The sequence below is a fragment of the Nyctereutes procyonoides genome, unplaced genomic scaffold (genome assembly GCF_905146905.1).
Source record: "Nyctereutes procyonoides isolate TBG_1078 unplaced genomic scaffold, NYPRO_anot_genome, whole genome shotgun sequence".
Taxonomy (NCBI): domain Eukaryota; kingdom Metazoa; phylum Chordata; class Mammalia; order Carnivora; family Canidae; genus Nyctereutes; species Nyctereutes procyonoides.
The window spans coordinates 16,657,623-16,676,847 of NW_026575159.1; the positions used below are offsets into that span (position 1 = coordinate 16,657,623).

Sequence of the window (19,225 nt, forward strand, 5' to 3'; positions counted from 1 at the left end):
AACCCACATGGGTTGTCAACTTTTAAGTTTGCTAATTGACATTAGAAAAAAACAATAAAACTTCATTTCATGAAACAAGATTTTTTTTTAACATAAAAGAACTTATTAGAAGGATATAATACTAGATTGAAAGGTAGTACTTTAAACTTAGCTTTATGAGGGGTGCCTGGGTGACTCAGGTGGTTAAGTATCTGCCTTTAGCTTGGTTCATGATCCTGGGGTCCTGGGATCTATCTAGCCCCACATCTGGCTCCCTGCTCAGCGGGGAGTCTGCTGCTCCCTCTCTCCCTCTGCCTCCTGCTCCCCCCCCAACTTGTATGTGCTATCACTCTTTCTCTCTCTGTCTCCCAAATAAATAAAATCTTGAAAAAAATAAATTTAGCTTTATGAAAAACTCATTTCATTATCCTTATTTTTCTCATTTCACTGAAGACCAATGAAAAATTGATCATTAACTAATGCCAGACTTTAGACTGGTGTTTGGAAACTACAACTCTCCCCCCCAGGGCTTTCTCTGTTTGCTCTGTTTTCAATTTCTACCTACTTTGTGTCTTTTAATGCTTCCCAGATTTACATCGTGCTTTCTGACTATTCTCAGTTTCATCCTTCTGGAGGAAAAAGTTCTAATCATGAAAGTAAAACATGCCTACCATAGCAAACTTGGAAACACAGGAAAATGTAAAGAGAACACACAAATCACTTCTAATTCTATGACCCAGTGATAATTGTCGTGAAGTTTTTGGTATTTTTCCCACCAGGCTGTTTTCTATGCTTCTCTCTCGCATGGATATACACAAACCTCAGGATCAGTTTTAAAAATCAAATTCATTAAAAAAAAAAAAAATCCATGATCTCTGCTTCCCATACTGCTAGATCTGTTTCTCTTCATGTATTTCTTAAGTCAGTTAGTAGTATTGCCATCTAGTTACATAACTAAGCTAGAACCACTGAAGACCTAACTCGTCTTTTCATTCAACACATCTATTTGATCACACTGTCCTTTGAATTTCTCCATTACGGTTCTTGAGTTTATTCCTTTCTCCATCATCACCTTTTTAGTTTAGACCCTCCTGTCTCCTCCCTAGATTATTACAGCAGAAAGTGAATTTGTTATCTCTTCCTTCTTTGTAATGTATCTACCACGTATCTTCAAAGTGCTCTCCCTAAAATACACACCAGCTATGATATTCTTCTACGCGATAAAACTATGACTCACAAGAGAAAGCTCAAACTCCCCTATTGTCACACTTGAAGCATTTCTTAAACCATTTTTTTAATAGGTTCTCTAGCTTCTTTTTTTTTTTTTTAATTTTTTATTTATTTATGATAGTCACAGAGAGAGAGAGAGAGGCAGAGACATAGGCAGAGGGAGAAGCAGGCTCCATGCACCGGGAGCCTGACGTGGGATTCGATCCCGGGTCTCCAGGATCACGCCCTGGGCCAAAGGCAGGCGCTAAACCACTGCGCCACCCAGGGATCCCTCTTAAACCCTTTTTCATTTGTCCCCATCTCCTCACGTGTTCACGATATTCATGTTACTAACATGTTCCATTGTGCATTTTATCAACCGGCCAACTAGGCTTTTACTTTTGTAGATGTTAATGAAGGTGCCTCGTAGAAATACCTAGCCATCAACTGAATTCGTTCTTTGGTGATAGTGTTTGATCTATGTAACTTTTACTTTTCACCACAGTTACCAAGGAGCTAGTTAGTTGGATGAGAGGACATGAATCATCAGTATTTTCGATCTCTGTGCACGCATCAGGGAGATACGCCATCACTACTTCTTCTGATACAGCACAGCTATGGGACTTGGATACCTTTCAGAGAAAAAGAAAGCTGAATATTCTACAGTCTGTGGGTATACAAAAGGTCAGTGGAGGTGGGGCGCATCTTGGCCTGTTGTGCTTCTCAAGACTAGTTTCTTGGTCAGCAGGGTTTATAGATGATGGAAGACTAATGAATGATTCACTTTGTCCCACCTAGCTGTGTTCTCGTAACTCAGCAACAAGCAAAGCAGAGTGGCCCACAGGATTAAAGATGTTACCTATGGCTACAATTTATAACTTACTGAGTTTTTGTTTTGAAAAATTTCAAACATAGAGTAGATTTGTAAGAAATTTACAGTGAACACATGTGCACCATTAGATTCTATCATTAATGTATTCCTATGCTATCTTTACTTATGGTACTATGCTATATTAAGGATCTGTCCATCTTTCTGTCCTCTTCTTTTTTTTCCCCACTTTATTTTTTTAAGGTTTTATTTATTTATAAATGAGAGACACACACAGAGAGAGAGAGAGAGGCAGAGTCACAGGCAGAGGGAGCCTGATGTGGGACTTGATCCCAGGTCTCTAGGACCACACCCTGGGCCAAAGGCGGTGCTAAACCGCTGGACCACCGGGGCTGCCCTTTTTTCCCCCATTTTAAAGTGAATAACAGACATCAGTATACTTGCCCATAAATACCTAAGCCTGAATTTAATTGGTTAGGGTTCAGTATTTGCTAATGTGAAATTTATATATAATGAAATGCACAAATCTTAAGTATTTGTTCAGTTTTGTACAGTTTGCACATACACTTCTGTAACCTGTGTTGGACCTATTACTACTATCATCCCAAGGAAAGCACTGTCCTGATGTTTTCCTACCGTACATTAAGTTTTGTCTGTTCTAAAATTTCAAATAAATAGAGCTAGTCGCTAATGGTATATGTAAAGCTTTTTTCCTTTAACGTAATGGTCTTGAGCTTCATCCATGTGGTTGTACATTTCAGTACTTCATTCCTTGTTATTACTGATGAGTATTCCATTGTATACGTATATCACTTTTTTAAAAATACCCACCTCTTTTGCTTTTAAGGCTTATTTTTTTTCCATTTGATTAGACTAATACTATTGTCAGGATTGTCTGAGTCTCCCAAGTGATTCATTCTATTGCTTCAGGTTATATTATACATGCAGTATTGCTTTTAATTTCTTGGTCATTAACGTGAACAGCTAGCAGTGCATGTCAACCAGAAATTTATTTTGTAGTCTCTGTGGAAATCTCAGTTCCTTAGATTGCCTTTAATAATTAAAAATAGATAAAAGTTGTAGCCAGCTTACTCATCAGGGGTTTAGGCCAAATATCTTAGTAGGTCTTTTCTTCTTTAATTGCTTTAGTACTAAATTGAATTCTAAATTCCAAAGCAGAGCACATTGGGAATTGAACCCACAATGGAAACAGAGTTATGAAACAGTGACACAAAAACCATCTGTTCTTTTTACCATGAAATTAAAATTACTAGATGCTGGATAGTTGTCAATCCAGCCTTGCTTGGTCATTTAGACATTTTAGTTTAAAATGTAGGACTCCAGATGTTAGTGATACGAGAATAAAATTTAGAAAACATATGTATAGTGTGCAGTATGGATATAGGTATATTGTTCTAAAATAAGAGAACGTGGTAGTCTGTACGTTACCTGCAAACTTTTTCTCAGAGGACCAGGTAGTAAATATTCTTGTTTTGCAGACCCAGAGTAAAATTGAGGATATTGTGCATGTACTTATGTAACCATCTGCAATGAAATTATTTTATTTTATTTTTAGATTTTTATTTATTTATTAATGAGAGACACAGAGAGAGAGAGGCAGAGACATAGGCAGAGGGAGAAGCAGGCTCCATGCAGGGAGCCCGATGTGGGACTCGATCCTGAGTCTCCAGGATCACAACCTGAGCCCCAGGCAGACGCTTAACTGCTGAGCCACCCAGGCATCCCTACAGTGAAATAATTTTAAAATGTAAAAACCATTCTTAGCCCCAGGGCTATACAGGAACTGAAGGTTGGTCAGATTGTTGCTACTCCTGGCTTATTCTTTGAAAACAGGAGGTAATTGTGAACTAATCTTAAAGTAAAACTTTTATTCTTAATTTTTACTAAATCTATGTTTTCATTCCTTTTGCTGATTCTGTATTTGATTTTTTTTAAAGATTTTATTTATTCATGAGAGAGAGAGAGAGGCAGAGACACAGGCAGAGGGAGAAGCAGACTCCATGCAGGGAGCCCAACATGGGACTCAGTTCCGGGTCCCAGGATCAGGCCCTGGGCTGAAGGCAGCACTAAACCGCTGAGCCACCTGGGCTGTCCATGATTCTGTATTTTATATAGAACTTCTGTGACTTTTGTATATGCGATACATGGTGACAAATGATGTTGAGTCTCATTTTATGAGGGCTCTTTTTAATCTAAAATAGTCTTCTATGAGGTACGTGAGTAGCTCAGTCAGTTAAGTGTCTGTCTGACTGTTGATTTTGGCTCAGGTCATGATCTCAGGGTGGTGAGATTGGGCTCTGCCTTCAGTGGGGAGTCTGCTGAAGATTCTCCATCTCCTTTTCCCTCTGCTCCCCTGCCCCCACCACTGCATGCACACTCTTGCTCAAATAAATAAATCTTTAAAAATAAAATAATCTTCTACCATTTTTCCCATGACATTATTATTTATTCTTTTATTTATTTTGAGAGCAACCAAGCCACTTGTCCTGAAAAATGCCCCAAATTCTGAATTTGTCTTATTGTTCATTGCTATGTCATTTAAGTTATTCTCTGATTTGTATTTCTTATAAACCAGAAGTTAAATCTAAAGTCTTAAGTAAATTCATGTTCAACATTTTCTACAGGCTATTTACCTTATATGTAAGATGCAGATAGTAGTAGCCCGTATCTTAGAGTTGGCTTCAGGACCAAATGTGGTAGCTTCTACAAAGCAATCTAGACCTAACATCTGCTTTGGTGTATCAAGTGCTTATTATCTAAGTCAGCTGCCGCTGCTTCTGCTGTTGTCCATTGTTCTTACCTGTTTTCTGGTTCTACTACAGGAGTGGCTCAGTGCAGTTAGGTATCTTTTTAAAGAGCTGTAAGGGGCAGCCTGGGTGGCTCAGTGGTTTAGCGCCGCCTTCGGCCCAGGGCCTGATCCTAGAGACCCGGGATCGAGTCCTGCGTTGGGCTCCCTGCATGGAGCCTGCTTCCCTCTGCCTGTGTCTCTGCTTCTCTCGCTGTGTCTCTCATGAATAAATAATAATAAAATCTTAAAAAAAAAAAGAGCTGTAAGATAACTTGTATTTCTTTTGAACTACGTGAAATAGATGAATGGTACCTCATTAGCAATTCAGAAGCCCAAAAGTTTTCAAGCAATTCACTTGGTGGCAAAATCTGATCTTGCTGAATTCACTTGTCAGCAAAACCTGAACCGAATTGACACAAGGCTGAAATGTTCATGTGGTTGAGTATGGGATATTGCTCCGGGTCACCCAGGGGTTCTGCATTCTATCACAGAATATCATATTACCATTCTCAAGTCAGAAATAATTCTGAATTCTGGAACACAATTTAGCACCAAGGGTTTCAAATTAATAACTATGGACCTTTGATTTCAAAATATTTTTCCTTTTTTTTTTAAGATTTTATTTATTTTGAGAGAGAGGGAGAGAATGAGTAGGGGGAGGGGCAGAGGGAGAGAGAATATCCCCACTTAGTGGGGAGTCTGCAGGGGGCTCCATCTCATCACCCTGAGATCATAACTTGAGCTGAAATCAAGAGTCAGACGTTTAACCGACTGAGCCACCCAGGCACCCAGATATCAAAATGTTTTTAAAGAACCTGTCACTGCCAACATCTTTGCACTGGTTTTTGTACCTGGCAATAGAAATAATACCAATAGCAATAGATACTAATTATTGAATATTATGTACCTAACACTTTGTTTAGTTATTTTTAAACTTTAATCCTAAAAGTAGATACTACTCTCATTTTACAAAAGGGGATCTGAAGCTCAGAGACATTAGTAATGTCCCATGTCTACATAGCTTATCAAATACTTGTGGTTTTAACCTAAGCTCATATTAGTGTAGAGTCTCTCCTTTATATCATACTGCCTTTTGGGTAAGTCAATTACACTGCTTCATATTAGTAAATTTCGATTAGTTTGTTGAGGTTCAAAGTAGAATATTTAAATATTTAGTTTGGGATTTTTGAATAAATCTAGAGTTTCTGATGACTATGGTTCGGTATGTATTAGAAAAATTTTTGTGATGGGTATGAAGAAACATTTAACAAAGAATGTATTATTGAACTTAATTCAGTCTCATTAGTGGGCACGCACTAAATTTTTGCTGAATTGTGCATTTGACTTGCCCTTTATTGCCATACTGAACTCTCAACTTTGAAAAGAGCCCACATACCTCTCAAAAGTGAGTTGGAAAGCTTAAGATTTTTGCATTTTATAAGGAAAAGCAGCAGCCCCACCCTTTCAGCCAACCTTCCAAAAAGCAAATTTTGTTAGTGCTTTTGAAGTTTTTACTAAGCTTATGATTGTCAAGAGATGACACTATCTAAATAATGACATGATTCATTAGGAACAATTTTATAATCATTAAAATCTGGCAATTAAAATCACAAATCTAGTAGTGAATAATCATGTAGGCAATAATCTATCACAGCTATTCCCCTAAAATAGCAGTTGGTGTTCATTAACTTTTAAGCTTTTGCTTCTCCCACTAGGAATAAACTTTATTACTTTTCTAGAAAAATATTCCTAATTATAATAAAAATCTTAAGTAACTCTTTTCAACATTGGCTTTCAAACAGCGTTTCAGTGTATTCGTTTTAGATTACATTGTATTTATTGCAAATTCTTTCAGTAAGACCTTTCTATTATAAATCTTCCTGAATCTGTTGGCAAACAATCTATCAGAGATTGTCTTTGACAAAGTGAGCCAAGGACAAAAGCGAGGATTGAATTAGGCAAGGGCAGCAGTCAAATTAGCATTTTTTATTGTATCTTATTAGCATGAACACTGAGTAGATTGTTTTAATTAACCAGTAAGTCCCACAGTGCACTATGTATGTGTGTATGTAAGAGTTGTGGTTTTTAAGCACTATTTATTATTTAAAAAGATACTGTTATATGTATACAAGAAAAATAGTTCATAATAACAGCCTTCAACAATTATTATAAAAACTACAAGTTTCTTGGGGTGCCTGGGTGACCCAGTCGGTTAAGCATCTGATTCTTAATTTCAAGTCATGATTTCGGGTTGTGAGATGATCACAATCGATTGTGAGGCCCGCGCTGGGCTTGGAGCTTGCTTAAAATTTTCTTTCTCTCTCCATCTGCCCCTCCCCGCACCTCTTAAAAAAAAATTAAATAAATGAATAAATAAATAAATAAAAAACTTAAAAAAAATTACAGGTTTCAGGCCTTGAAATTTTTATAGTAATATCATTAACTATTAGAATCATTCTTGAGGCACCTGGATGGCTCAGTGGTTGAGCGTCTGTCTTTGGCTCAGGTTGTGATCTTAGAGTCCTGGGATCAAGTCCCACATCAGGCTCCCTGTGGGGAGCCTGCTTCTCCCTCTGCCTATGTCTCTGCCCCTCGGTGTCTCTCATGAATAAATAAATAAAATATTTAAAAAATAAATGATTTTTTTAACTGTATGTATAGAACAGACTTGGTGACAACACAAAGCAGATGCAGGGTTGCAGAAGTATTTTATTTAGGTGCCTGTGGATTCATTATGTCTATAACACTTGGAGAAAGCCGCAGTAGATTTGGTGTTGATCCTGCTTTACCCTCAGACAGTCATTTTTGGTCCACTCCCTCTCACTACTATGATGATGGCCTCCAAATTGTAAATACTCAAGAGACACTCCAGTGTTAAAGATGGTGATCACCTCATCTCCAAAGAATGTAGCATTTCAAGAGAAAACAGGCTTTCTCTGACTCTACTAAACGGTGACGGTGTATGACAAATCCAGGGTCAGAATGAGAGGCTACAAATTGTTCACGGTGTGCTGCCTCCTTAGTCCCTGTTCCTTCTCCAACACAAGAACAAATCATATCTCTTCAAAAAATAATAAAGCTTATAAAGACAAACTGGTAGAAACAATGACAAAATATATTCAAATATGAAGAGTAACAATAAGCTGTAATGCAGTTAAGATGGCAGCTCTAGATGGGAATCAAAGAATAAAGAGCTAGAGATAGAACTAAAGATTAAACCATGGGAAATGTCACTTAAGGAGGTTTTTTTGAGAGGATGGACAGTCTTAGGGCATAGATTTCTTCCATCTTCTCTCCTTTCTTTTCCTTCCCTTCCTCCCTTCATGTGCTTTATACAAATGACACAGAAAACCATATTAGAGGCCATCGAAATTCTTAGGAGAAAATGGTGAATTTTAACTAAAACTTTGTGTTATCAAGTCAGCATTGTTGCTTCTCCCTCTGCTTATGTCTCTGCCTCTGTGTCTCTCATGAATGAATAAATAATTTTTTTTTTAAAGGAGAGGGTCCCTGGGTGGCTCAGTGGTTGAGCATCTGCCTTCAGTTCAAGTTATGATCCCAGGTTCGTGGGATCAAGTTCCTCATCGGGCTCCCCAGCAGGGAGTCTCCTTCTCCTTCTGCCTGTGTCTCTGCTTCCCTCTCTGTGTCACTCATAAATAAATAAATATACAATCTTAAAAAAAGAGAAAAGTCAGCATTGTTTAGTGCTTATGCAATAGAAGAACAGAAATTAGAATAAAGTGGTATTTCCAACTTTACTATCAAGTCCAGTCTCAATTGTACATTAAAAAAATTGAGTCACTGATAAAACATCATAGTTTTGTTTTCAACAACAAACTTGTTTTTTTTTTATTTTTATAAATAATGCCCAACAAATATTTGTATACATTTACCTTAAAGCACTTTGCTGATTTTTTTCCCCAGAAAGGATTAACTCTTAGAAGCAGCCTGACTAGCTCAGAAAAGATACATACCTCTCTTCTCAAGGCTGTTGAGATACGTTGTATAGTATCTGTAACCAGTTTTTATTACCAACAGCCAGGAGGACAGTGCTGGTTTCCTATACTCTAACCAATATTTAATATTTGTAATCTTTATGAGTAATTAGTATTTAATGTCATGTTTATAGTAGAAGGTAGTTTATAAATGGAGTACATATGTTAGTGTATATATAGCTTGTGTGTATGTTCATTTGTGTTATTTTTAGAGTAAATTTGATACACAAAATATTGTTTTCATTTGAATCTTTTATAAGGTTAAATATTTTAAAATTGTTACTTTGTATTTTATGAATTGCCTAGTCATTTCAGTCCCTGATTTTTTCTAAAGGGGTTTGTTTACCTTTTCCTTTCAGTTTATAATTGTATACGAGTTATCAGTATTATCCTCTCATATGTCATAAATATTTTTTTCCAGTTTAAGAAAAAGTAATTTTTTAAAAGAAAAATTGACAACTTGTATAATTTTAAATTTAAAGAAGCTGTTGGCTATATGAACAATAACTTTTCCTCTATCTTTAGGTTTTCTTTTTACCATTAAGTAACACCATCCTCAGCTGTTTTAAAGATAATTCCATCTTCGCCTGGGAATGTGATACTCTTTCTTGCAGATATCAATTGCCAGCTCCACCTGAAAGCTCTAGTATATTATACAAAGTATTTGCCGTAACCAGGTAATGTGCATTTCACTTTTTGTTTAAATGTATTTATTTATTTTTTAAAGTAATCCCTATACCCAGCATGGGCTCAAACTCGTGACCCCAAGATCAGGAGTCATACACTCCTCTGAGCCAGCCAGCTGGGCACTCCAAATGTACATTTTAAAAATGTTTTATTTTATTTAAATTCAGTTAATTAACATATAGTATATTATTAGCTTCAGTGCTAGAGTTCAGTGATTCATCGGTTGCATATCATGTGCCCTCCTTAATATCTGTCACCCAGTTACCCCATCCCCCCACCCTCCAGCAACCCTCACTTTGCTTCCTGTAGTTAAGAGTCTCTTAAGGTTTGTTTCCCTCTCTGATCCAAATGTACATTTTTTAAAACACTGAGAATTTTTAAGAAATCTAGTTTCCAGTAAAATTTTATAAATTTTCATTCCATTTTCATTATCTATTCATTGTCTTTTCTTTCATAGGAGAAAAAAATTACTTCAAACTTATGTATGTTCTATAGAACTTTTTAATTTATTGTGGCAAATTTCAAATGTACACAAAAATATAAAAATACAGGAAGCCCTAATTACAGCATTTTTATTAACTGTAATAATCATCTGATAGCCACCTTTATTTTATCTGTAACTCAACCTATCACTACCTCCTACTACCTACTGCTTTGCCTTAAAGCAAAACCCAAGCATATCATTTCATACATAAATATTTCAGTATGTATCCCTAAAGGAAAGAGTCCTTTTTGGAACATAACTCTAGTATTGTTATCACTTCCTTTTCCAATTTTTTATTTAAAGTCCAGTTAATTAACCCATTATCATACTTTTTAAAAATGAATAATTTCTTAATATTGTCATATACCCAGTTTTTGTTCAAATCGGGAGCCAAACTAGGTTCACACAGTGTTTTGGATGATATATCTCTTTTTAAATATTTTCCTTGCAATTTATTCATTAAGGAACAGTCATTTGTCCTATAGCGCTCTCTGTATTTCAGGTTTTGCTTTTTGGATCCTTGTGATGGTGTTTAATATGGTCCTCTCACCATGTTTCCTATATACTGGTCACACCTATATTTTCTATAAATTGGAGGCTTGGTCTGGTTTAGGTTTGATTTGGGGTCATGACATGATAGTGATAGGTGGTTTGCATGCTTTAATCAGATGAACATTTCTCTTGTGATATTAGCAGCCATTGCTGATCATGACCTAGAACCAGTATTGCATTCGAGGCTAGCAAAATAGTGCTATGCTAATTCTGTTATTCCTTCTTCCCTTATTAACTAGAAACCTACTATAGAAAGAAACATCCTCTCATCAACTCTTTGGTTACTTTATAGTTGCAAAGGAAAGGTGGGATAAATGCTTGATTTCCCTGTCTTTAAAAAAAATTTTTTTTTAAAGTAGGCCCCCCACCCAGCATGGAGCCCAATGCAGGGTTCAATCTCACTACCCTGAGATCAAGAGTCAGACAAAGTTTAATTGACTGAGCCAACCAGGCACCCTTAAAATTTTTTTTGTAAAAAATAACGAATTGGCTTATTGGCATTTTCCACAGGTCACCAATGAAAGCTTTGCCTTTAATTTTTGTGAATGAATGGATTTAAATATAGTTGATATGATTTAATCCATTAATATCACTATTTGTGATGCTCTAGTTCTCCCCTCTTTGACTGATTTGAACCCTTCTGATAACAACCCCAGTGGTCTGTTTGAAAGCTCTCATTCTTTTTCTTTTTTTTTTTTTTAAAGATTTATTTACTTATTTATTCATGATAGAGAGAGAGAGAGAGAGAGAGAGGCAGAGACACAGGAGGAGAGAGAAGCAGGCTCCATGCTGTGAGCCCAACATGGGACTCAATCCGGGATCATGCCCTGGGCCAAAGGCAGGCGCTAAACTGCTGAGACACCCAGGGATCCCCCGCTCTCATTCTTTCTTATCTGACGAGATGTTCCAGGTTTACCTTATACATTTTCTGTCCCAAACCTGGAATCAGCCATTTTTCTAAAGAGCCTGGGCTTGTTTTAGTGGGAAATAATAATTCAAAAACTAATCTGGATGTTAGGGGTACTCCTTGTGACTAATCTGGTCACTGTCTAGGCCTTTTCAGTGGAAAGAGCTAGAAAATTTCCTTGTTTTCTTGCACCCTCTTCTAAGTCATGAGTAAATCCTTCAGTTCCATCAAATATCTTGAATTGGTCTGATCTGTGCATTGCCACAGCTATGACCCTACTCTAACTCCCTTGGTCTCTTTCAGACTTCTATAATATAGACTCCTTATTTGGTCTCCTTGTTTTCAATTTCATTTCCTAAAGTCAGTCTCTACATAGCAGATAGAGTTGGGGTTTGGGGTTTGTTTTGTTTTGTCTTTTGAAGTAGGTTCCATACTCAGTGTAGAGCCCAGTGCAGGGCTTGAACTCAAGACTCTGAGATCATGAGTCTGAGGCTTAACTGGCTGAGCCGCCCAGGTGCCCTGATAGAGTGGCCTTTTTAAGTCATAAGTCAAATCATGTCACTTCCCTATTGAACTCCCTTGAAAGGCATTCCCTTGTGTTTAGAATAAAAGCCAAACTCCCCATAATATCCCTATGGCTTCTGTCATCTGGCCTCAGGTTTTCTCTTTCCTCCTATTGAACAATTCCAACCACCCTTGAGTGTGGCTTCTCTCTTCCTTAGGTGCTAACCTTATTCCTTTCTCAACACTTAAGTGTCGGCCAGTCTGGAATACCGACCAGCATGGAATTCTTCCAAATCATCCCACAGCTGTCTCATTCACATTTTTCACAGAGGAGACCTTCCTCCTTTCCCAAGTCTGTAACTCCCATCTCATTTTATAGTTCTTTAGAGAACTTACCGTCAGCTGAGGTAAAGTTCATTGTTTCTCCTCCTCTATACTGAAAATCCCACAAGAGCAGGACTCTTACCTGCCTGGGTCACCATTATGTCCCTGGTGCCTGAAATGATACCTGGCTTGTAGTAGACTCTTTACAAGTCCTTAGCAAATGAATGAACAACAACATTGCAAGTCAACCCAGCTTATTCTTTTTGTACTTTGTAAAAGTAGCTTGCTTTGAGCAGGAAAAAAAAGCTGGGGCTTGGGCGCCTGGGTAGTTCATTCAGATCATGATATCAGGGTTCTGGGATCAAGGCACAAGTCAGGCTCCCTGCTCAGTGAGACATCTCTGCTTCTCCCTCTGTTCCTCCTACTCATGGGTGCACACTGCACAAATGCACATTCTCTCTCTCTTTCTCATAACTAACTTTAAAAAAAAAAAAAGGTTGAAGGGCACCTTGGTGGTTCAGTGGTTCAGTGTCTGCCTTCGGCTCAGGGCGTGATCCTGGGATCAAGTCCCACATCAGCTCCCTACAGGAAGCCTGCTTCTCCCTCTGCCTGTGTCTCTGCTTCTCTCCGTGTCTCTCTTGAATAAATAGATAACATCTTTAAAAATAATAATAAAAAGTAAAATAAAAAAGTTGAGGCTTTTGGGTTTTCATGTAACAGTGCTGTAACAATTCAGTATAGTCATGTGAAATACAGAAAGTTGAATAGAGGTGACTTTGAGATTACACTATAAAAGATAAATGTTACTCAGAAATCCTCAACCAGGTCATCAAACAAGTATTTGTTAAGCTGGTGTCTTAGTACAATAGGTAAAAAAAAATCTATATGCTGTAAACCTGAACTTTCCTATATGATAGCTATTATATTCATGGGACTATTTAGTAAAAATTAAATAAAATTAAGATTTTACTTCCTCAGAACCATTAGCTACATTTCAAGTTGTGGCCAGTAGTGACCATATTGGGCGGCATAGATGGAGAACATTTCTGTCATGTGGGGTGATAGTGGACAGTACTACTGTAAACAATTCATGTAGTCCTACTTTCTCACCTTTTGTTCCACAGAGATGGTCGAATCCTGGCAGCTGGAGGGAAATCAAATCACCTTCACTTGTGGTGCTTGGAAGCTAAACAGCTATTCAGAATTATTCAGATGCCTGCTAGAGTTCGAGCCATCCGCCACCTAGAATTTCTCCCTGATAGTTTTGATGCTGGCTCTAATCAGGTTAGTAATATAAATGTAGGACATTATACTTTCTGAGAAAGAGCATATCAATTCCTGAACTATCTTTGTTCTCCTCTTTAACTTGGAAGGTACATGTGAGCGTGTGTAGTTTGATATTCAGAGAGTTGACTGACTTTAACATTGAGGTGTTAATTGGCATAAGACATTAGCTTCATAATGATTTGATATCTGTATACATTATATAATGATCACTGTAAGTCTGGTTAACATCTGAGACATGGGACTTAAATGTGACTTATTTATTTTTTTAAGTAACAGATGCAACTTTAATTGATTTCTGGATAAAAACTACTCAGTGCAGGTCAGTAACCATGGCAGCCTCTACTCTGTTGGAGCCATGTCCTGCATGGTCTTCAGGACCTACGTTAACGGGCTATTTGCATGATTTCATGTCATCCACAGTATTAGAAAAACAAGACATTAGATCAGTTTAGACGAAATGCACTGCTCGCAGCCAAATCCAGCCGTTATATTCCATATTTTTTCTTTAGATCTTCTACTTTGTTGACGTAAGCTTTCATGGCATCTTCCTTGGAAGTCCCTTTCAGCTGATTCCAGGCATCCCACTTGGCCTTGCCTCTGAGATCCAACAGCCCAGGCCGTTCTGTGTTTACATCACCTACAGTTGCTTATTTGTAGTGGCTGTAGATGAACAACATCTCATCATCTGCTGGCTTGGTCTTGAGGTGCTTAACATCCTTAGCAGCTTTGTCAAACTCAGCCTGAGACATGGTGGTGGGGTTGTGAGCCTTCAGGACTCCTATATTACTCATATATTATTTCTCTCTACTCTTAGGTTCTTGGAGTGCTGAGTCAAGATGGCATAATGAGATTTGTTAATATACAAACTTGTAAACTTCTCTTTGAAATTGGGAGCCTTGATGAAGGAATTAGCTCATCAGTAATTAGCCCACATGGACGGTACATTGCATCTATTATGGAAAATGGAAGTCTGAACATATATTCAGTTCAAGCTCTAACACAAGAAATCAATAAGGTATGTTATCAAGTAAAGAACATCAAAGATTTATTTTATTTTATTTATTAAGGATTTTATTTATTCATTCATGAGAGACACAGGGAGGCAGAGACACAGGAAGAGGGAGGAGAAGCAGGTTCCATGCAGGGAGCCCGATGTGGGACTCAATCTGGGGACTCCAGGATCAAGCTCTGAGCCAAAGGTAGATGCCCAACCACTGAGCCACCCAGGCATCCCCAAAGATTTTTTTTTTTTAATTTAAATGTTGTATCACCGAAAATAAAATCTTTATGCTCTGATTTTCTAAATTCCTTGGACCTTATCCATACTTCTAGGTATGGATTTATTTTGTTTGTTTTTGTCTTTGTTTTTGTTTTTTTCTACCTCCAAAAGCCATGTCTCTACACTTTTTTTTTTTTTTTTTTTAAGATTTTAATTTTAAGTAATCTCTACACCCAACATGGGACTCAAATTTACAACCCTGGGATTAAGATTCACGTACTCTGCCAATTGAGCCAGCCAGGCCTCCACACTTTTCTCAGCTATGCTCCTTTCTTAAGTTGGTGCCTGCCTCAAAGGCATCTGTTTGGGGTCCCTATCCCATTAAGGGCACCCCTCATGATCCCGTTCCCAAAAGAGATCCTCAGTCCCAGGCTTTTCATTCCTGTCTCAGTCTCCTTTCCCATCTTATAGACTTGAAATCTTGGAGCACTAGGACTGTTCTGTACATCTTTAGATCTAATCAATATTAAGTCATAATTCTCAGATTTGAAATATATAAGGGCTACCTGGTGCACATCTTCACATTAGCCATCCCTGTATTGAATATTCACTAACTATCGAATTCACAGTAATTTATTTTATTTTTTTTTTAATTTTTTTTTTAATTTATTTATGATAGTCACACAGAGAGAGAGAGAGAGAGAGAGAGAGAGAGAGGCAGAGACATAGGCAGAGGGAGAAGCAGGCTCCATGCACCGGGAGCCCGACGTGGGACTCGATCCCGGGTCTCCAGAATCGCGCCCTGGGCCAAAGGCAGGCGCCAAACCGCTGCGCCACCCAGGGATCCCTCAAATTCACAGTAATTTAAACGTAAGGGCTAAAGAGCCCTTAGGGCCTGATTCTGCCCATCTTTTACATAGCATCTTGCTAAAATAATGCTGTCCTCGTCATTTCTAACATAGTGCTACTTTAGAGGCTTCCTTCCTTTTGCCTGCTGCTTTAAGTCCAGACTCTTCCGGCTGACTGTCAGAGTCCTCTCCAATTTTGTCTTGTCTGCCTGCCTGACTTACTTCCCCAAACTTGTAACTTCCTTCACTGCCCCCCCCACCACAGACCCATTCTCATTTCTCCGTCTGCTTCAGTGCTCATTTCATCTGAAATATCCTTCTCTTTTATGGTTATCTAGAATTTCCCCCAGTTTGTTGCCAAGTCTCATTGTCTCATTGCCTCTCGAGGTCTGGAGTTGTGTCATCGTGGCCCTGAGAAGGACTTTGATGATCAGCTGGCCTGTTTCCTTTTTAAGGCAGAAGAAGCTCGTGCCTCAGCCTAATCACACAGCTAGTCATTAGCGGCCCAGTGTTCTACTCTTAAAATGATAGTCCTTTTGCTTTGTGTGTGTTCCTTTTTGTCCTTTTTATCTTTTTTTTTTTTTTGATTAGACAAATAGTATTATATTAACGCAGAAAAAAAATCAAAAGATACGGATAAGCAAAGAGATGAAAATCACTCAGTCTCACCTTTCTCAGATGATTTTGAAGTATATATTTTCCCAGGCTTTTTCTCTGTGTTTGTATAGAGTCCATCCTTTTTTTATGGATTCTGTAAATGTGAATTCACCTACTGGTGAAATATTTATAACTCAGATCAGTACTCCATGCATATTGATAGGTGTTCACATGCACAGAGCAGTGCCTACCTGAGCTGCCCGGCATGCCACTCCTCAGCTGAGCTCACCCACGGCAGCACTCGGCCTTCTTATTTCTGCTCTCATAATTGGAAACAAGTATGCTCTCCATGGTCTGTTTAGTGTCACATTTTTCACATCTTTGTGCTTTCTGTTGTTGATTTTACTCTTTAAAATGCCCCGCACAGGGATGCCTGGGTAGCTCAGCAGTTGAGCGTCTGCCTTCAGCTTAGGGCGTGATCCTGGAGTCCAGGGATCGAGTTCCACATCAGGCTCCCTGCATGGAGCCTGCTTCTCCCTCTGCCTGGGTCTCTGCCCCCCCATCTCTCACAAATCAATCAATCAATCAATCAATCAATCAATCATTTTTTTAAAAATGCTCCACACACATAGACAGTACCAGCGTGCTGTCTAGCGTACCTAAGCACAAGAAGGTTGCAATAGATACGCTTAATTCAGGCATAAGTTATAATGCTGTTGGCATGAGTTCAACGTTCATGAATCAACTTATATAGAATAAGTGTTTTTAAATACAAACACACACTAAACAAAGCTATATATTGATTGGTCAACAAAAATGATGTGATCACTGGCTCACAGGCACCTAACTGTATTTCTCCTGGGAGCAGTGATTCAGTATTCACTAACTCAATACTTCTTGGAGCTTCTTTATAGAACAGAACTACTGTGAATAGTGAGAACCTTTGTGTGTGTGCGTGTGCACGCTCATGTGCATGTGCAGATGCATACATTTTCTTTAACCATATGGAATTATACTCTACTATTCTCATAAACTTTAAATATTTAGTAACTTACTAATTTGATTTTAATGAGTTTTCAGCTTAGCTGAATTTTACAGGAGCTAGGTACATGTTATTAATAGAAGCAGGGTGAGATCTGAGAAAAAACAAAGGAAGGGTAAGTCATTGACTTCCTCTCTGGTATTTGTTAAGCATGTTAACATCATATTGACCAGAAAAGCTAGCCTATAACAGAAGTAAGGTCACCTTTTTTTCTTTTTGTACACATTATCAGCACCACTAGTGTCTTTCTGGCTATTCCAGGCTTGCACAAATGTTCAGATCTGTAGTCTCAACAAAACTGACCCAAGTCCTGTTCTTTCAAGTCCTGTTTTGTGGCCACTGTAGAATCATTAGTATTGTGCTAATAAGTAAGTTAATTCCTGCTTATGTGTTGAAGCTTTAACACTACTGAGGTATGGCAGTTCAGATCCTATCTCGGGCTCTAACTTTTGGGAGGATTGTATTTTGTGGAAGCACATGAAGTTCAAGAGGAAAAAAATGTGGCACTAAAATAAAAATTTAATACAGATTGGAAGAATGGATTGATGTCAGAAAGAAGAGAGTTCAAGGATATTAAAGATGGGCACTATTCAGAAGTCAGACCATTGTTAATTGTATTTCATAGCTAAAAAATTGAAAAATCACAGAATAGATAGCCATCGTACTTTTTTTGAGGGGCAAAGCTATTGTTAAATTTTGCATTATCCTCATATTCTTTCTAGATACGAATAATAATGTGTTCAAGAAAAACACTATTTTAAAAACCTTACAGAAATAGTTCCAACTTTAAATACTTTTAATAATAATTTAAAAACAGAAATGTATCTACACCCTGTATATTATATTACCTACTCTACACGTTTTACAGTATTTTCTATATTCATCGTACTGCAGTTGGCAATAGAAAAGACTTTTTTTTAAGATTTTAATTTTTTTATTTGAGTGAGAGAGTGCATGAACAGGGGGAGGGAGAGAGGGAAAGGGAGAAGCAGAGTCCCCACTGAGCAGGGAGCTGGATGGAGGAATCGATCCCAGGACCCTGAGGTCATAACCTGAGCTGAAGTCGGCCACTTAACCAACTGAGCCACCCAGGTGCCCCAGGGAAGACTTTTTTGGACTCATAAAGTAGGCTGCAGGTTTCAAAAGTAGAAGTCCTAAACCTCTGAAGATAACATGAGAAAAATCTTTGAAACTTCAAAGTAGTCTTTTAGTAGTCTGTGTTATGAAAAAGGGTCAAGATGTTTGCTTTGTTCTGTTTTTTTCTTTTGGGAGTAAGGCGGGGGGAGGTCAAAAAGTTTGGTTTCATTTTCAAGGAGCTTTTTAGAGGAGTAGTGATTCATTGTCATTTACATTATATTGGAAAAACATTGTTCCAGCTTTCATGATGATCTGAATGCAAGGTAATGTGTATATCGTATTTTTCTGAAATCTGGTGTGTTCATTCTGACATATGGGATATTCCCTGTGTTTGTGATCTGTCTTCTCATCTGACAGGAATTGGTACTTTGGCTTCCAGAAAAATTTTTTAAAACTCACATATCCACCTTGTTTTTGATTTGAGTCTGGGCTAATCACTAAGGAAACTCTTAGCAGTAATGGACTCAGACATTTCAGTAATCTGTGAAAGTCATTGTAACTTTCAGAATATTTAGAACTTTGGAAACCTGAGTTACCTTATCTGCTCATTTCCTTTGAGCAGGGAAGACCTTTTGATTTCAAAGTGGTATTATTCATAGAGAAAATGTTTCTGTGAATCATTTTCCCTTAAGTAAATTGAAGTTGTTGGGATTTATTTTCTTTTATTTACCCATAATAATGAGGGTGGAGAATCTAAGTCTTGGTGTCCGAACTGCCTGTTAAGCTGTCAACATAGTAGAGGACTGATGGCCATCTCTGTGGGACCAAGGACAGAAAGACAGGTGTCCCAGGCTTCCAGAGGAAAGTCGTTTGACA

General features: G+C 37.9%; 1 protein-coding gene and 1 pseudogene across 2 annotated transcripts in view; one reads left to right on the forward strand and one right to left on the reverse strand.

Annotated features, from left to right (window-relative positions):
• TBC1D31 (TBC1 domain family member 31) overlaps window positions 1–19,225 on the forward strand; it is a 72,706-nt gene that overhangs the window by 13,082 nt on the left and 40,399 nt on the right. For both annotated transcript variants that reach the window (XM_055314309.1, XM_055314310.1), the window contains exons 4-7: window positions 1,694–1,872; window positions 9,347–9,498; window positions 13,404–13,563; window positions 14,381–14,581. In XM_055314309.1, the coding sequence (XP_055170284.1) occupies window positions 1,694–1,872; window positions 9,347–9,498; window positions 13,404–13,563; window positions 14,381–14,581 (692 nt within the window). The remainder of the gene's footprint in view (window positions 1–1,693; window positions 1,873–9,346; window positions 9,499–13,403; window positions 13,564–14,380; window positions 14,582–19,225) is intronic.
• Window positions 13,850–14,320, reverse strand: LOC129502589 (acyl-CoA-binding protein-like; annotated as a pseudogene).